This window comes from Erpetoichthys calabaricus, chromosome 5, assembly GCF_900747795.2.
Source record: "Erpetoichthys calabaricus chromosome 5, fErpCal1.3, whole genome shotgun sequence".
Lineage (NCBI taxonomy): Eukaryota > Metazoa > Chordata > Cladistia > Polypteriformes > Polypteridae > Erpetoichthys > Erpetoichthys calabaricus.
Genome location: NC_041398.2, coordinates 168,147,436 through 168,167,517, shown reverse-complemented (window position 1 = coordinate 168,167,517; position 20,082 = coordinate 168,147,436). Strand labels below are relative to the sequence as shown.

General features: G+C 40.0%; 1 protein-coding gene across 7 annotated transcripts in view; it reads left to right on the top strand.

Annotated features, from left to right (window-relative positions):
• The window catches only part of fryl (furry homolog, like), a 621,684-nt gene that overhangs the window by 567,777 nt on the left and 33,825 nt on the right, over positions 1-20,082 (top strand). For all 7 annotated transcript variants that reach the window (XM_051927632.1, XM_051927631.1, XM_051927630.1 and 4 more), the window contains one exon: positions 5,424-5,680. In XM_051927632.1, coding sequence (XP_051783592.1) covers positions 5,424-5,680 — 257 coding nt within the window. The remainder of the gene's footprint in view (positions 1-5,423; positions 5,681-20,082) is intronic.

Below are 20,082 nucleotides of genomic sequence, written 5' to 3'. Positions count from 1 at the left end.
TCCGAACACAGGGTCACGGGGGTCTGCTGGAGCCAATCCCAGCCAACACAGGGCACAAGGCAGGAACCAATTCCGGGCAGGGTGCCAACCCACTGCAGGACACACACAAACACATCCACACACCAAGCACACACTAGGGCCAATTTAGAATCACCAATCCACCTAGCCTGCATGTCTTTGGACTGTGGGAGGAAACCGGAGCACCCGGAGGAAACCCACGCAGACACGGGGAGAACATGCAAACTCCACGCAGGGAGGACCCGGGAAGCGAACCTGGGTCTCCTAACTGCGAGGCAGCAGCGCTACCACTGCGCCACCGTGCTGCCCTTAATAAATAAATGACCAAGTATAATATTTTTGTCTCATTTGTTTAACTGGTTTCTCATTATCTACTTTTAGGACTTGAGTGAAAATCTGATGATGTTTTAGGTCATTATTATGCAGAAATATAGAAAATTCTAAAGGGTTCACAAACTTCGAGCACAACTGTATATCAGTTAAAGTTAGCTTGAATCAAGAACTAAACAGGTATTTCTAGTTTTTATCTAGCTAACTACTGAATGTATTAACAGGGCTCAACACTTTTAACTTTTTTTTTTTTCTCCAAAAAAACAGCCTGCATTTGAAGTAATTAAAATGCTTTGCAGTTATACGTCTGCATAATAATAAACCCAAGATGTTAAAGCAATGTTTAAAATTTCTTAATTATCAGAACTAAATTATTTTGGTTTGTATATTTTTCCTTCTGCTTTATAGCAATTTAATCATGACTCCAGTAAATTGCTGCTTGTTTGCTCATCCACTCTCTGTCTTTAAAATTTTGATCTTCTGAACGTTTGTACAGATTCCTGTCAAATCTCCTTAGAGTGGGACCCTGAAGTGACATAGAACACAGCCTTCACTAAAAATGCACTGTGATTCTATTCTGCAGTCCATCTTATAATGCAATACTGTGCAACCGCAAATTAAAATAAACTTATCAGAGATGGTTTCACTAAGCCATCCCCAGACCCAACAAAAGGAAAACATTTCCTACTTCTGACAGTGTTCTGCTGCCTTCCAGGCATAAAGCCCCACATCATCACAGCATAAGCAAGAATATAGGAATTCCTTACAGGCAGCAACAAATTATCAATACTTTTTAACATAGTACATGTAATATTTTAATAGATTCACTTAACATATACGAACATTCTGTGTATGGCAAACATCTAAATGAGAATATGTAACAGTCTTCCACATGTTTTAGTATAAATAAATCTAACTGAATGATATCAGTTGAACTTGCATTACTGACAGGTTCTTTTGGGAGAAAAAAATGTAGGTTTATTGTGTGACTTATTTTTTCTTTTCTCATTGAGTAACTGAAAAGCTACACTAAACATTCTTTTTGCTGTTGGTGCAGAAAAATACACTCTTACTGTTTCCATAAGAGGGGGGAAATTTCATTTGTTGGTCTGTCAATACTCTAGGTTGTTCAGTTCTAGGCCTCAGTGGTTCTGATAGGCGGGTTTACATTTGCTATAGTACAGTACGCTTGAGTGTGGAGCTCCTCCAACTGTTCCTTCAGTGTCTCAGAAAAAATTTCAAACAAATGATTTAGGGGCATTTATTCCAAAGGCTCTTGTGCATGACATCTCCGTCTGGTTATCTTCCGTTTTATTTTTGTAATATTCAGGAGCTTTTCTTTTACTTGTTCCTTTATTGCAGGGATGTCAAACTCAATTTAATTGGGTTCAAACATAACACTTTATATACCCAATGAAGCTGAAAATACTGTATATTCAATAAAGCTGTTACCACCACTTTTACTTTACAAGAAAGACATACCAGTTTTTCTTTGCATGTCATAATCACATACTCTGCCTCACATATCTCTTGAAAGTGTTCTCTTTTCTTTCTTTACATCGATGATAATCAACATTTGTCTTGGAGGGCCACAGTGGCTACAGGTTTTTGTTCTAACCCAGTTATTTCATTAGAAAACAATCCTTGTCAATAACAGATCTTATTTCATATCAGGAGTTGTTAGTGTTTTAACTCTGCAATATCAGGTAATTCTTAAATTGTAGATTTTATTTCCTTTCTAATGATACCATCCAAATGATTCGAAGCCTAAAACAGATGAGTAGGTCTCAGTTCTTTACTTTTCTCTTGAGTTTCCTTCAGAGTACTTTATTAATCCAAATAGTGCACGATGAATACACACAGACGTAAATGGACACAAGTCAGGTAGAGACCTGCTGGCTCCTTTTGCATCTTATTGCTAATAAGGCACAATTAAAAACAGTGACTGCAGCTGTTTAAGACTAAAACAAGCAGTTATCTTTTCAAAATCTTAACAAGCGAGACGCTTAAAATGAAGTAGAAAAATGTTACTTGAGCAACATGTGCTTCATCGGCAATAAAAGACTTTTCATGAAGCAGTTGGGTTGGAACAAAAATCTGCAGCCCTCCAGGACCCACATTTCTCATCCCTGATTTAAAAGGTCAGAGTCTAAAATAGCAAATCAATTAAATGAAGTTAATTAGCAGCAAAAATGACTCACTAATTAAGAAAATTGTTGGAATGAAAACTTGTAGCCACTGTAGGCCTCCAGGATTGGAGTTGGGCACCCCTGGTTTAGATGTATATGCTTAGGTGATGCTTTTATCCAAAGTGATATAGAAAAGAGGTCAACATAATTAAGTGAACATCAAGCTGGGGGATTGTTTTGGAACAGGTGTTACAGGGCAAGGTTACAAAATTGATCATCACAAGTAAAAATCTCAGAACAAAGTACAAGTGAGTAAGAATTCCTTGGTTACAAAAACCTAACAGGTATTGTTAGACAGACATTCATCGTAAGAGAGAGTCATGAAATGCTTCTTAACACATGGATGGAGTCAGATTTCTAATACCTGACCTATGCACATTTCTACTTATTTTACCCTTTATAAATCACAATTACCTTATAAATATGCGTATGTGAGCAAACCTCAAACACCACTCTGAAACATTCATATAGGGAGTATACTAATCAAGCTCATATACTGTATATGCAGTCACGATGCTGTAGAGCTTCATTGTCTGGTAGAACAGCCACTTCCTCCTGATGTGTCGAGAGCCTGCCACCTGCATTCAAGAATATTTGGCTGTGCTCTGCAACTGAAGGTGCAAGATCATTCGCAGCGTTATAGTACCATTCCTCTGCGCTCTGGTGGTCTGGGAAAGGTGTAAAGCTTCTGCAAATTGCCTTTTTATGCTGACAAAAACATGATACATTTTATGAGCAAGTAGCCACATTATATCCAAATACCATACTAACATGTCTGTCAAACCTATTTTGCCTCAAAATAAATGACCCAGGCCCCTGAGACACAATGTTTGCCAGTCACATCTTAGATGACTTGTGCATTAATATAACGTAGCTGCTCACAGTTAATAAAAACAGTTTCATTCTCGCTAGATGCCCTTATTGCAATATGAGTGCAGTAAATTGCTCAGATTACTTTCGGAGAATGGGATACTGCTTCAAATTGCCTTTTATTGTTGGCAAAAACATGATATATTTTAAACTGGATGCAGCACCTTGCCCATCGGTTAATGGCTTCAAGCACAGCAGACAAAATGGGGAGAAGCTTGGCTATAATATTCTTGACGTGTCACCCAGTTCCCTGAGGAATGACAAGAGGTAGTCGATGTAAACTGATGAAAAACCAAAAAAGATCTTCAGTGCAAATATGTAGCATTTGCTGTCTTAAAAAGGAACCAAAGTTCAGTCTGTACATTATATTTATCACTTTTTAGGTATAATGTTTGTCACAATGTGAGTCGTCATTTAGCTGGTTTGGCTACATTTCCCTACCTTATCAAAAGTAATTTATTCAGAGAAATGTTGCATACACATGGGTCAGAGTTGCTGTAAATATGCGCAAGCCTTCTTTTACAAATCGGGATGTTTGCGTGGAAAATTACATATGCACATTTCGAGCCTCTTTTTGTGTATATGCAAGCTTTATAAATCTGGTCCCTGATGATGGATCACACAGACCATGTTTGGAGATGTTCAGAAAAAGACTGTTGTCATATTTAACATGAGTGAAAATGTAAAAGCACTGTGAAGGGCAGTGACAGTGGTTGGGTAAGCCTCAGAAGACTGGCCAGCCCTGACTCCTGTGTTTCTGTAAAAAGTGAGCGCATTGGCAGCAGCAGCCTTTCTTGAGTTAAATCTTATTAATGAGACTGACAAACTTTTGGCATCGTGCTAAAACACTATGGCAGTGCTGCATGTAACCTAGTTTTCACTTTTTCTTGTTGGGTAGTCAATTTCCAATATAACCGAAGGTTAAACGTTGCAGTGCTGCAAAGTGCACGTGGACACTTGATGTGCATTTTAATGTAACTTACGTAAAGACAGAATCTATATATGAAATGCATGTGAAACGGGGTGTTTGAGAAAACATACAGTCATTGCAGGTCATCTGTAACATGTTTGAAATATTGGTGACGTGGCCATCATTAAAAGGTCCAGCCTGCAGGCCTTGAGTTTGACACCCATTCTTTACTTCAGATAAAATATAATTATCGTTCAGCCATTTTCTAACCCATTTTGCCCTGAACAAGGTTGCAGGGGTTGCCTATCCCAGTTAACATAGGGTGCAAGGCAGAAACAAACCCTAGACAAGGGTGCCAGTTCATTGCACTGAAAAATATAATTACATTAATATTTTAGTAATGTAAAAACTGTAATAAAACAGCATAGCAAGAGGTATACAGTGAATTAAAAGAATTTAAGACTTGATGATAAAGTGTACTGTAAATAAAGTTAACAAAAAAATTCAACTTAAAGTAATTTACAGCACAGTTACAATTGTACCTGCTGTATACCCATGTTATACTATACAGGTCTGTCAAATAAAAGAAACCATAAGCGAGACACACTTCCCTAAAAAGCCTTTAAAATCATTTTCAAACTAACAAACATTTAAGGTATCTTATAGGAGAATTTAGTCATATTTATTAAGTACCTAAAGTTGAGAAGGTTCATGGACTGTTGAAATACAGAAGATCAGTATGGAGAAATGCTAATAAACTAGGTGATAAACTGGGGCTGAATGGTGCTCACTCTACTTGCCACGATGTATCTGCAGGAATGTTGACAATAAAAACACAGAAAGGAATGGGGGGAGCTGAATAGACACAGAAACACAATAAATAAACAACAAATGAAATTTATAATTTTAAAGAATAATTTCTTCATTACAATAATTAAAGTCCTCCATTCTCATCATGACTGAGGTTCAGCTGCTTAATGATGATAATAGTAGATACAGTATGGCTTTTATTGGTTTAAACTATTTTGTGTGTAACTGATCATAGCTGATCAGTCCTGGACTGCTGCTATGGTTTGACTGTTATGTTTCTCTTTTAATTGCACCAGGATTCAAATGCATCTGGGAGTGAGGAGCAGATGAGCATTGTGAGTGAAGACACTGGTTCTTTTACTGTTCCACAAATACCACAGGATTCTCCAGAATGTCAAGATAACCATGGTGTCCAAGACTGTCAAGATGGATTAGATTTACAAGTTTCTGAAAGTCCCTCAGGGTCCATTTGTGAAGATGATGTTACATTAGCTTTAAAAGAGCTGGATGAGAGGTGTGAAGAGGAAGAGGCTGACTTTTCTGGCCTTTCAAGGTAAGCTCATGCAGATCTAAAATGGGTTATTTTAATTCTAAATTTGGCTGCACAATCAAGCATTCATTTCTGAAATTAACTGTCATCTATTTCCTCAACCAAGCAATATCAAGAGCAGACAGGAAGCACATCTGGGTAGGTCACTGCTTCATAGGAAGGGACATACAACACATTCAGTCATTTAAATCCAAGTTAAGAGTCACCAAACAAATTAGCCTGCTTGTCTTTATGGTGTGGGATGAAAACTGGACAACCCCAACAAAATCGATGGGGTCAAGACAAGAACATGCAGACTACACAGAGGTGACTTGGCCAGGAAAACAATCTCGGTCTCTTAGAGCTATGGGGTAGCAATGCTGAGCATGGTATCACCTCCTTTATAAACACAGGAGGAACCCTGTATACAAGCAAATCTATGTTTAGACAGGAATTTTGTAAATATTGTTATTGCTTAGACAGCCACATTAGTTCTTAATATCAGCATGACGTGATTTGGGCATACTGGTCAGTCTTCTGCACTAATGCCAATGAAATCTCCACAAAAAATGCTGGTCATACTGGACCTTTGGTTTTCCCTTCTATGCATCAAGCATTTTCTTTACTTTTTAGAGGTGTTAAGGATTTTAGTCTTAACAGTGAATCTCAGTAAATAGGTTGAACCCCTGAAAAATTCATTTAATGGCTTACACACAACCTTAAGGTGATAGGTATACAGGAGGCCTTCAATGTTTACACAATATTTACATCTTTGTTTAAAACCTTTTAAATTAACAGGTAATACATTTTTTATTCCAAGGACATATGCTTTCAGCAGTGGTAACATTTCACTTTAGAATTATACTTCCTGTAAAATTCTTGTTCTTTCAGATGAACAAAGTGTATGTACCTTTGTTTGAATAATAGTTTTCACTAATACTTTAGAGATGCAAAACTTTATTTCAGCAGTTCTTCCAAAAGCAACAATAAAAGACCAAGGTCAAAATCTGGCAAATGGTACCTTTGAGACCAATAAGGTAAAACCAACTAACCTGTTGATCAGATAAAGGGATTCATGAATTAAGTATCTGGCAATACACTCACAAAATGGAATTAAATGTAATGAAGGGTGCAGCTAGTTTAAAAAGTAGGATTAAAGAATGTTTGTATGTGTACAACAGTAGCATCACTCCATCCATCCATCTTCTAAACCCACTTATCTGCAGTAGAATAGAGTAGCTGGCGCCTATCCCAGCAAGTATCAGGTGCAAGACAGGAACAATCCCTGGACAGGGTACCAATTCACTGCAGGGTGAACACATATACAGATGAGGGGCCAATCCACCAAATCTGCTTGTCTTTGTGAGGAAACTGGAGTATCTGGAGGAAATCTATGTGGCCACAGGGATTACATGCAAACTCCACGCACTGAGTTCCTGTGACTTGAACCCAGTCCCCTTGTAAGACACCAGCACTACCACTGCACCACTGTGTCACACCTCTTCCATTCTGAATTTAATTAAAGACTGATGTCAAAAACGAATAAAATGCTATGCATTAGACTGTATTCCTAAAGTATTTTTGTTTTAATTCATTTTAATATGCAGTTCTTAAATACTGCGGGGGGTTGGCACCCTGCCCAGGATTGGTTCCTGCCTTGTGCCCTGTGTTGGCTGGGATTGGCTCCAGCAGACCCCCGTGACCCTGTGTTCGGATTCAGCGGGTTGGAAAATGGATGGATGGAGTTCTTAAATAACACGCAACAAGCCTAATTTGCCACTGAGATTTGGTTGTTTGCATACGGGCAGCAAGGCAGATTTTTGTGTCCAAGTAGTCCTCGGTCTCACCTTCACCCAGTGTTCCACATGGTAAGTCAAGATGTGCTACCAACAGACAATCATACCACTGCTGAATGAACAGAATGGGTTTAGGGAAGTGGAAAGAACACTTCTGAGACCCAAAAACTCAACCCAGAGTATGCATAAACAGCATAATACAAATGGTTAACAGTCAGCCGTACTTCTATTCATTTATGAAGAATTTTGCTATTTATAATAGTTTCCCACATCTTGATGGTTGCTTTTTGTGGCTTCTTTCAATCCAGTAGTAGTCCATTTTGTGTCACACCTAAGCATCAGGTCAGTGGTTCTCCAGCTAAAAATTTTACCTCGTACAGTTCAACCCATACTCTTCCTGTTCCCTTGAGGAAGTTTGTCTGTTATTCCATTTTGTTTTTCATTGTTTTGTTGTATTATATTTAATATATATATATGCGTGTGTGTGTGTGTGTGTGTGTGTGTGTATGTATATATATATATATATATATATATATATATATATATATATATATTTGTAGCTAGAAATCCACAGAGGGAGAGGATGAGACCCGTATCTTAAAATAGCTTTCAGCCCCTACCAGGAGTCATCATCAGAAGATAATGATCAGACATAAATCGTATCACAGACCTTCCCTTCTATCTATGTATCTATCTATCTTGATATGATATACAGGTAAAATTCAGTTAGAACGAACTGCCAGGGACCTAAAAAATATTTTGTTGTAATGAGTTTCTGTGTTTGTCACTATAGTGCTTTCTTTCACTAGCGTCCAGGCGTTTGCAATCATTTCAGTAGCTTCTTTCATGTTAATTTTAATCTCCTCCTGTCTACAAGTTATGCTGCGGAGAATTTTTCTCTGCATCTCCTTGCAATAATACACTTTCAGGGTGTGAATGATGTCCAAATCCAATGGCTGAAGCACTGCTGTGCAGTTGGGTGGGAGGAATTCAACACAAACATTATCTAAATGCAGAAGCATGTTGTGGGCAGCACAGTTATCAATCAGAAGCTGAATCATCCTTTTCTTCTTCTTTATATTGTGAGGTTTCTGAACTCTTTTGGCATCCCCCCACCCAACAGGAACGTCACACTGAAGTGTGTCCCAAAGCGCGATTGCCGCATCTGTGGAAGATTGTTTGTCCGTTGCCGGGGCAGGGCAACACCAGGCTCACAGCGGTGCAGTAAGGCGCCACAGAAGCGAATCCTAAAAGATCAGGGTCGCGCTATAAGTCCCTGTCTTGCACCCCAAAACACGAGGCTTAGTCTCAGTAATTTAGCAGGTTATTTATTGAAGCGTGATCTGCCACTCTCCTATAAACAGACACAGCAGTCAGGCAGGGTCGTGGTCAGGTTAGTGGCCAAGTTATACTGTGCACTGCATTTACAATGTTCTTTGCATCACCCATCGAGTTTGCTTTGGTGGAGAGATGCAGCAGAGCTGTGACCCTGCTGTTGCCTCGGCAATAGATAAACAGTCTTCCACAGACGCGGTGATCACACTTTAGGACGCTGTTCAGCTTGTTGTCCAGTTTGGGGAGGTCACAAAACCACACATTTTCTTGAATGAGTGCCGCATTAATAGGAATTAATAGGAATGTTTCTTGAACGAGCATCACTGAACCACACTAAAACTGCTTTTTTGATGTCTTTAAATGCAGCAGTTCGCATACATCTGCAACCCGAGATTTTTCTTCTTTTTTTGCTCTGTCTTTCAAGAAAGTTGACAGTGTCGATGGCGAAATTCCAAATTCACTGGCAACGTCTTTTTTCTTTTTGCCTCAATCGAGAGCTGCAAAAATGTAAAGTTTTTTTTTCTTTCTTTCTAATATGAACTGTTATCGTTTTTTCATGTCTGCCGTTTCTATAGGAGGGTGACAATGAGTTAAATTCCAATGGATGTTTTTCAAATGTTGATGAGCAATAAGCAAAAGGTATCACTGAAAACCACCAAAAACAAAAACAGCAAAAAAAACAGTACGAGGAAAGTTTGAAGAAAGAATTTTTTTTTTCTTTTTTCAGTGTTTGTTTGGGTATCGTTGTGCACAACTGAGCTGTGACCACGGAGTTAACTGCTCTGGGAATAATTCATTCAGGCATTTCAAGGTCACTTCGTTGTAATGAAAGTATCTCCTGAATGTACTTCGTAGTAGCAAGATTTCTATAGACTCGTGCCATATGGGGAAACTGTCGGGACCACAAAAATACTTTGTTGTAATGAAAATTTCGTTGTAAACATATTCGCTGTAACAGAATTTTACCTGTATATATGAGAGAGAGAGATAGGATGTGTGTGTATTCACAGCGTATCACTTTTTCCACATTTTGTTATGTTACAGCCTTATTCCAAAATGGATTAAATTCATTTTTTTCTCAGAATTCTACACACAACACCCCATAATGACAACGTGAAAAAAGTTTACTTGAGGTTTTTGCAAATTTATTAAAAATAAAAAAACTGAGAAAGCACATGTACATAAGTATTCACAGCCTTTGCCATGAAGTTCAAAATTGAGCTCAGGTGCATCCTGTTTCCCCTGATCATCCTTGAGATGTTTCTGCAGCTTAATTGGAGTCCACCTGTGGTAAATTCAGTTGGATGGACATGATTTGGAAAGGCACACACCTGTCTATATAAGGTCCCACAGTTAACAGTTCATGTCAGAGCACAAACCAAGCATGAAGTCAAAGGAATTGTCTGTAGACCTCCAAGACAGGATTATCTCTAGGCACAAATCTGGGGAAGGTTACAGAAAAATTTCTGCTGCTTTGAAGGTCCCAATGAGCACAGTGGCCTCCATGATCCGTAAGTGAAAGAAGTTCGAAACCACCAGGACTCTTCCTAGAGCTGGCCTGCCATCTAAACTGAGCGATCGGGGGAGAAGGGCCTTAGTCAGGGAGGTGACCAAGAACCCGATGGTCACTCTGTCAGAGCTCCAGAGGTCCTCTGTGGAGAGAGGAGAACCTTCCAGAAGGACAACCATCTCTGCAGCAATCCACCAATCAGGCCAGTATGGTAGAGTGGCCAGACGGAAGCCACTCCTTAGTAAAAGGCACATGGCAGCCCGCCTGGAGTTTGCCAAAAGGCACCTGAAGGACTCTCAGACCATGAGAAAAAAAATTTACTGGTCTGATGAGACAAAGATTGAACTCTTTGGTGTGAATGCCAGGCATCACATTTGGGGGAAGCCTGGCACCATCCCTACAGTGAAGCATGGTGGTGGCAGCATCATGCCGTGGGGATGTTTTTCAGCGGCAGGAACTGGGAGACTAGTCAGGATAAAGGGAAAGATGACTGCAGCAATGTACAGAGACATCCTGGATGAAAACCTGCTCCAGAGCGCTCTTGACCTCAGACTGGGGCGACAGTTTATCTTTCAGCAGGACAACGACCCTAAGCAAAAAGCCAAGATATCAAAGGAGTGGCTTCAGGACAACTCTGTGAATGTCCTTGAGTGGCCCAGCCAGAGCCCAGACTTGAATCCGATTGAACATCTCTGGAGAGATCTTAAAATGGCTGTGCACCGACGCTTCCCATCCAACCTGATGGAGCTTGAGAGGTGCTGCAAAGAGGAATGGGCGAAACTGGCCAAGGAAAGGTGTGCCACGCTTGTGGCATCATATTCAAAAAGACTTGAGGCTGTAATTGCTGCCAAAGGTGCATCGACAAAGCATTGAGCAAAGGCTGTGAATACTTATGTACATGTGATTTCTCAGTTTTTTTTTATTTTTAATAAATTTGAGAAAACCTCAAGTAAACTTTTTTCATGTTGTCATCATGGGGTGTTGTGTGCAGAATTCTGAGGAAAAAAGTGAATTTAATCCATTTTGGAATAAGGCTGTAACATAACAAAATGTGGAAAAAGTGATCTGCTGTGAATACTTTCCGGATGCACTGTGTATATATATATATATGTATATATAATATAGCACCCGCGAATTGTGAAAAGCCACGACTTTTGGATGTGGTTAAAAAATGCCTTTTAAATGCCTATTTTTATAGTTTAAACCCTAAATATGCCCCCAAAGCACTTTAATTTCATTGCAAACTTAGCTTAATACATTACCTAACAAATTACCTTAATACATCACCTAAAAATGAATATAAAGGTAAACTGTCTACTGTACAGTACTGTACTGCTATGTCTCCCACATTGCTAGAATGTAAATGATCTTACTGCTATACATACTGTAATTCATGCAAGCGCGTTTTCTTTGGTATGCGCTGTTGTTTTCTTTGTTATAAGTAGAGTAAATCCGTCATAATTTTATTAAAATGCAGTAAAATGTACAGGTACTCACCAATGATGAATGATATTGATGATGATGATGAAGTAGTGGTGCAGTACAAGCCAGAGGATTTACAACTGCTCAGGTGGCGCCTCTTCTTCAGGCGCTTCAGGAGGAGTCATATCTTTGGACGGGTTTTCTTCTGACGATATTTTTATTCCTTATGGTTGTTACCTTTTTGGCACTATCACAGAAACTTACACATATGGTACTACGGATCGCAGCCTCGTTCTTCTTTATGTAGCGTACGGTGCTTTTATTAATGTCATAGTGGTGCACTAGTGCAGCATAACTTTTTAGTTCCCGGAGCAAATCCAGTAGTTCAACCTTCTCCTGGAGTGTTTTAAACTTCTTCTGGCACTTAGGCTCAGTGCCAGAAGGTGTAGGACATTTCGGCAACATCTTGTGCGTTTAAGAATAACAAAATGAATACAGTAGCAAAATGGAAAACACTAGAACACTCGGCTGGAGACGCGTCACAGGGCAGCAGTCAATCAGCAGCAAGGAGAAATGAATAACGCTCTCGGATTGGCTAATTTCACCAACCCAAACTGCGTTTCCCTCAGCGGTTGCTTCCTGTTCTCTCTACAGCAAAGTATTGCCACGAAAAAAGCCATAACAAATTGTGGAGGATGTTTGTACTTCCCTCTAACAATTAATAGTTAGGTTCTAAGGAAAAATCAGAGAACGACTGAATCCACAAACCCTGAACCGCATCTTCACGGGGGTCTACTGTGTGTGTGTGCATATATATATATATATATATATATATAATATATTAGGGGTGAGACTGAAAAAAAATTAATCTAATTAATTAGAGGCTTTGTAATTAATTAATCTTGATTAATCGCATTTAATCACACAAGAAAATTTGCCCCAAAGCGGAAATGTTTTTTGAATTTAAAAGGGTTTTAGTGGGCAATAGAATCAAATAATAGACATGGACATGAATATTGTAAACTCAAGCTCTTTTAATTTGTGAAAAAAAATGCATTTAAACTGCATTTCAATTCAAAACAGAAACAAAAATAATATCCCTGGCTAAAATTGGGCAGACTTAAAAATAAAGTGCTATTTTAAGTACTTTAAGTACATTTTCAGAATGGTATTGTCTTTAAATAATAATAATAAAAATTTCAACATAAAGTGCAGTTTTTCTTCTTAAAAAAATAAGGCAGAAACATAAAAGGTAATTTGACCAGCTTCACCTTTAAACTCTGAGTAACCTTAGCCAAAATTATTTTGTACATTAGGCTAAAACACTGTGATCATTGAACATTTTAGTGCAAAAAATAACAAACCCATTGGACTCACAATACCTCCATGCTTATTTATAGTCCGTCTCTTTCAGCCAGTTACTTAGACAAACTAGCCTGTTCACATTTTCAGAGCTCAAGGCAGCTCTCTTTTTTTGTTACTATGTGACCTGCAAGTGAGAACAGTCTCTCACATGGGACAGAAGTGGCAGGACTAATCAGATACTTGCGGGCCAGGACAGACAGCTGTGGGTAGGTCCCTGCTGGACTGGACCACCACTGCAAAGGGCAGTCTGTCTCGCTGATGGTGGATTCTGCTCTGTACAAACTCAAGGCCCTGTTACACAGGGCTTCCTCATCTGAATCAGAGTCTGAAGACAATGAAGAGAGAAGGAGGTTCTTTGTCTTTGCTGGGTCCTTTGTGGTGGCATCTTTACACTGTTCCTGCAGCAGGGCCTCAAGGCTGGTCCAAACCTCTTCTCGCTCTCCCCTCACAAGACACTTTAAATCCTTAAAGCGTGGGTCGAGCACAGTAGCTATCTTGAGCCACTGATGGTTGAGTGTAGCTACACGTTGGGATAGGTCCTTTGTGAAGGCAGTCTTAACTTTCACCATGTAGTATGAGTCATCATCGGAGACATCCATGGTGTGATGCAGGTGTCAGAAAGCAGGTAAAACCACTGAACATGAGACATATGTCTCACCTCCAAGAAGCTCAGTCACAAACCTGTAGTAGACAGTTCAAGAAAGTAATTATTAATCTACACAATAACTGTCAACTATAGAGCTTTTTGAAGAAACAGTAACAATAAGTTAAAAAAAGTTTTATTTACCTGCATGGCTCAAGGACAGTCACCAGCTTTTGGAGTTTTACCAGCTCTGATGGAGTTAAAATGACTAGGTTGTGCTTTTGTTTGTCTAAAGCAGCAAAAACAGCCCTAAACCCACTATCAGCAAGGCTAACAGTGATGGTTCTTTGCAAGATGTGAGCAACACAAGGCATGTGCTGGAATGGGAGGTGTCTTGCTGCAGCCACCATGGTTCGTGCACTGTCTGTTCCAATTGTGGTGACCTTTTGTTGAATTCCCCATTCCCCTGCCACAAAGAGAAACTGCTCAGCGCAGTTTTCGGCATAGTTTCTGGTGTTTGTCTTCTGCACAGTCAGGACAAATGACTGTAGATTCCATGTCCCATCTGTAACATCAACAATATGTGCAGTGACTCCGATGTAATCCATAGTACTAACCGAGAATGGTAAACCGGAAGGCACGGACGCAGGTACACGGCGATGGACGCAGGAGACATAGTGCGCAGGCGCCTACAGCGCGCGTCTCATAAACCGCAAGCGAAGTCTGATCCACTGCGAACGAAGGAGTCACGGCTCAAAAACGAAAGAGCTCAACTAACGAAGGAGTCACGGCTCAAAAACGAAATAGCTCAACTAACGCCACACAGAAAAGAGGATTCTGCACTGCATCCCAGAGTCAAACGGAAGACACTACGGAGTCCGCAAAGGTCCACAAAGATAGTACGGAAGGCGTGAGAAAGTACGAAAGGCGCAGGCACCTACAACGCGCTTCTGAACTAAACGTCTACACTACACAGCATGGTCCGGGTAATAAGAATAAACGAACTCTCCGTATTAAACGTTCGGCATCCTCACACATCCAAACCATATAGCATATGTGAATCACATTACAGTGATGCATTATTAACAGTACAACCACAGAAAATGCTCCATATTAACAGTAAGTGCAATTATCCATATTACTAACGGTAGACAACGGATAACTAATGGAGTCACGGTCACGGCTCCAAAACAATCCAGCTCAACTAACGGAGCTACAAAAACGAGCCCGCATGGATTAAATCATTAAACGTGGGCGCCTACAACGCGCGTCTGAAACCGCAAAAGCAAAACTGTCTCAGCTCCAAAACCAAACAGCTCGACTAACGGAGCTACAAAAATGAGCCATCCATCCCACATGGACAAATACAATGAACATAGACGCCTACAACGCGCATCTGAAACTGCGGAAGCAAAGCAGGCACGGGTTCAAAACGAAAGACCACAACTGACGGAGATATACAAACGAGCCCGCCTGGATAAAATCGATGAACGCAGGCGCCTACAACGCGCGTCTGAAATGCTGCACGCAAAGCAGGCATGGCTCCAAAAGAAAGAGCTCGACTAACGGGGCTACAAAGACGAGCCCGCCTGGATAAAAACAATGAATGCAGGCGCCTACAGCGCGCTTCTCAAACAACGCAACCAAAGGAGTCATGGCTCCAAAACGAAACATCTCAACTGACAGACATACAGAAACGAGCCCGCCTGAATACAATTAATGAACGCAGGCGCCTACAACGCTCCTCTGAAACAGCAGAGGCAATAGATAAACGGCAAAGAAAGGAACGACAAACAGCCACTAAACAATTCCGCCAATTAGCTGACAACGCATTCTGTAATGAGTCCACTATTAATGAACATTCATTAGGATTAATGAATATCATTTGCTGTCATTGTCATTCACTTAACTTCCCTGAAGAAACAACTGGCACTACAACTAATGAGTTTACACGTTGTTGTCAAAAGGGTCAGGTTAGAATGCCTCCTTTAGATGACTTTCCTGAATATCTACGGAAGCTTCTAACTAACAATGTACCCGAAAGTAAAAACTTTATGGACTGCATTGGATCCTACAATAGTTCATTTGCTTTTGCATCTACCGGGGTAAATATCAGGCCACCAGCTGGCAATGGCCCATACTGCTTTCGCGTATGTGGACAAATATTACATCGGATTGGAACAGTGCACCCTGAACCAAATCACGAACGCAAATATGCACAAATCTACGTGTTAGATCCAGATGTCGCAATCTATCAACGAATGACCCTTCCTGAAAACAAGCAATACACAGAGCTGATAATGAGAAACGTCGCTGAAGTCATAAACAGTCACCCATTAGCTAAGTCTACAAAAGTGCTTACAGGATCACATTCTAACAATACTGTTTTGATTCCTACAGTTGACCTTACAAGTTCTGACCTGGAATTACCTTTTACACTTAAACGACGCCAATTTCCCATTAAACCTGCATTTGCCATGACAATCAACAAATCCCAAGGACAAACCATGGACAGAGTTGGCATATACCTCTCTGAGCCTGTACTTGGACATGGACAACTTTATGTAGCCATCTCAAGAGTTCGGCGTTCATCTGACATTAAAGTTGTAGATACTCCATACCAAGGAAAACTCATTCAAGGACAACACACCATCTTTACTACAAATGTTGTGTATAAAGAAATATTCCAATAAATCTTTCTAATGTGCTATGCTATGGGTTCTTTACTTCCTTTGTTCGTCATCTACACCTTTACACTCCAGTATATCTCATACATACATCAGTGTATTTCGGGTTACCCAACACCAGGGGTTGGCGAGCAAAGCAAGCAGGGGGCAGAGCCCCCTAGTTAGAATTACTAACGGAAGTCCAATGATCCCCAGTAAGAGCCACAAAGTCCACTTTCTGTAATGCATCTAATTTTGCTTGCTTTTCAGTGTCATAAAGCTGTTGAATTTTACTTGAAATAGTCTTTCGGCACGGCAGTTGGAAAGTTGGATCACCTGACGCTAACTGTAGCACATTTTCTAACCCCCTATCTTCTACCACTGATAGTGGACTACAGTCCAGAGCAATCCATTTTGCGATAGAATTTGTAAGTTTGACCGATGTTGACTTACTAATTTTGGTCTTGAAGCCAGTCATTTCATCAAGTTTGGGCTGCCGACACCTTTTGTTGGTACTCGAACTCGTACTGCTAGCGCTAACAGCTCCCACAGTTTCTGTGCTCACTGCAACATGTTTTGCATTTAGATGGTACCGTAAGGTTGAAGTGCTTTGGTGGTATGCAAACTCCTTTTTGCTCAGTTTGCACAAAACCACGCTTTTATCAAGGCTTCTGTCGGGTAGTCTTTTGAAATGAAATTTGCCTCCGATCAGTCCTAGCAACGCGCTTTCTTTTCCGATTCTTCCATTTTTGTAGCTCTGATGTGTGCATCAATGTATTCGGTGTACCAGGAAATCGTGCATTGACAAAAGTTCCCCTTTGCTTGGAATGCAAAGTGTGATTAAATGCATTATTTTTTTTTAACGCGTTATTTTTTTTCAAATTAATTAATCGCAATTAACTTGTTAAATTCCCACCCCTAATATATATATGTATATATATATATATATATATATATATATATATATATATATATGTATATGTATGTATATGTGTGTATGTATATGTATGTATATGTGTATATGTATGTATGTATATGTATGTATATGTGTATATGTATATGTATGTATATGTGTATATGTATATGTATGTATATGTATGTATGTATATGTATGTATATGTGTATATATATATGCGTATGTATATGTGTATGTATATGCGTATATGTACAGTACTGTGCAAAAGTTTTAGGCAGGTGTGAAAAAATGCTGTAAACAAAGTGTTAATCATTTATTTACATCAATCAACAAAATGCAGTGAATGAACACAAGAGAAATCTAAATCAAATCAATATTTGGTGTGACCACCCTTTGCCGTCAAAACAGCATCAATTCTTCTAGGTTCACTTGCACACAGTTTTTGAAGGAACTCGGCTGGTAGGTTGTTCCAAACATCTTGGAGAACTAACCACAGATCTTCTGTGGATGTAGGCTTCCTCACATCCTTCTGTCTCTTCATGTAATCCCAGACACACTCGATGATGTTGAGATCAGGGCTCTGTGGGGGCCATACCATCACTTCCAGGACTTCTTGTTCTTCTTTATGCTGAAGATAGTTCTTAATGACTTTGGCTGTATGTTTGGGGTCGTTGTCCTGCTGCAGAATAAATTTGGGGCCAATCATACGCCTCCCTGATGGTATTGCATGATGGATACGTATCTGCCTGTATTTCTCAGCATTGAGAACACCATTAATCCTGACCAAATCTCCAACTCCATTTGCAGAAATGCAGCCCCAAACGTTCAAGGAACCTCTACCATGCGTCACTGTTGCCTGCAGACACTCATTATTGTACTGCTCTCCAGCCCTTTGACGAACAAACTGCCTTCTGCTACAGCCAAATATTTCAAATTTTGACTCAATCCAGAACACCTGCTGCCATTTTTCTGCACCCCAGTTCCTATGTTTTCGTGCATACTTGAGTCGCTTGGCCTTGTTTCCACATCGGAGGTATGGCTTTTTGGCGTGAAACTCTTCCATGAAGACCACTTCTGGCCAGACTTTTCCGGACAGTAGATGGGTGTACCTGGGTCCCACTGGTTTCTGCCAGTTCTGAGCTGATGGCACTGTTGGACATCTTCCGATTTCAAAGGGTAATAAGCTTGATGTGTCTTTTATCTGCTGCACTAAGTTTCCTTGGCTGACCACTGCGTCTACGATCCTCAACATTGCCCGTTTCTTTGTGCTTCTTCAAAAGAGCTTGAACAGCACATCTTGAAACCCCAGTCTGCTTTGAAATCTTTGTCTGGGAGAGACCTTGCTGATGCAGTATAACTACTTTGTGTCTTGTTGCTGTGCTCAATCTTGCCATGACATGAAACTGTCTTCCACAACCTCACCTTGGCAGCAGAGTTTGGCTGTTCCTCACCCAGTTTTAAGCCTCCTACGCAGCTGTTTCTGTTTTAGTTAATGACTGTGTTTCAACCTACGTGTGACATTGATGATCATTAGCACCTGTTTGGTATAATTGGTTGATCATACACCTGACTATAATCCTACAAAATCCCTGACTTTGTGCAAGTGTACCTATACGAATTAATGCTGGTTTGAAGGCAAAAGGTAGTAACACCAAATATTGATTTGATTTAGATTTTTCTTTTGTTCGCTCACTTTGCATTTTGTAAATTGATAACAATAAACAATCATTATTTATATTTCTGAAAGCATTTTTTGTTTACAGCATTTTTTCACACCTGCCTAAAACTTTTGCACAGTACTGTAGATAGACAGATAGACTGGAAGGCAAAACGTACACAAAAAAAATGCTGTAAACAACACAATAGAAGAAAATTAGTTAATGATAATTCTTTATAGGAAGGCAGTAGGAAGTGATTATAGACGACATGCCGAACAGCGTCCCAAAGTACGATCGCTACATTTGTGGAAGACAGCTTATCCATTGCCAGGGCAACCGCAGGCTCCCAGCGCTGCTATGGCTCGCTGCGGAAGCAAATGTGAGCCGATCGCGGTCACACTGTAATCATGGAACAGTTTTACTTGGCCAGTAACCTACAGTTAGGTTCATAAATATTTGGACAGAGACAACTCTTTTTTTTATTTTGGTTCTGTACATTACCACAATGAATTTTAAATGAAAGAACTCAGATGCAGTTGAAGTGCAGACCTTCAGCTTTAATTCAGTGGGGTGAACAAAACGATTGCATAAAAATGTGAGGCAACTAAAGCATTTTTTTAACACAATCCCTTCATTTCAGGGGCTGAAAAGTAATTGGACAGTTGACTCAAAGGCTATTTCATGGGCAGGTGTGGGCAAGTCCGTCGTTATGTCATTATCAATTAAGCAGATAAAAGGCCTGGAGTTGATTTGAGGTGTGGTGCTTGCATGTGGAAGATTTTGCTGTGAACAGACAACATGCAGTCAAAGGAGCTCTCCATGCAGGTGAAAGAAGCCATCCTTAAGCAGCGAAAACAAAAAAAACCCATCCGAGAAATTGCTACAATATTACGAGTGGCAAAATCTACAATTTGATACATCTGGAGAAAGAAAGTAAGCACTGGTGAACTCAGCAACACAAAAAGACCTGGATGTCCACGGAAGACAACAGTGGTGGATGGTCGTAGAATCATTTCCATGGTGAAGAGAAACCCCTTCACAACAGCCAAACAAGTGAACAACACTCTCCAGGGGGTAGGCGTATCGATATCCAAGTCTACCGTAAAGAGAAGACTGCATGAAAGTAAATACAGAGGGTGCACTGCAAGGTGCAAGCCACTCATAAGCCTCAAAAA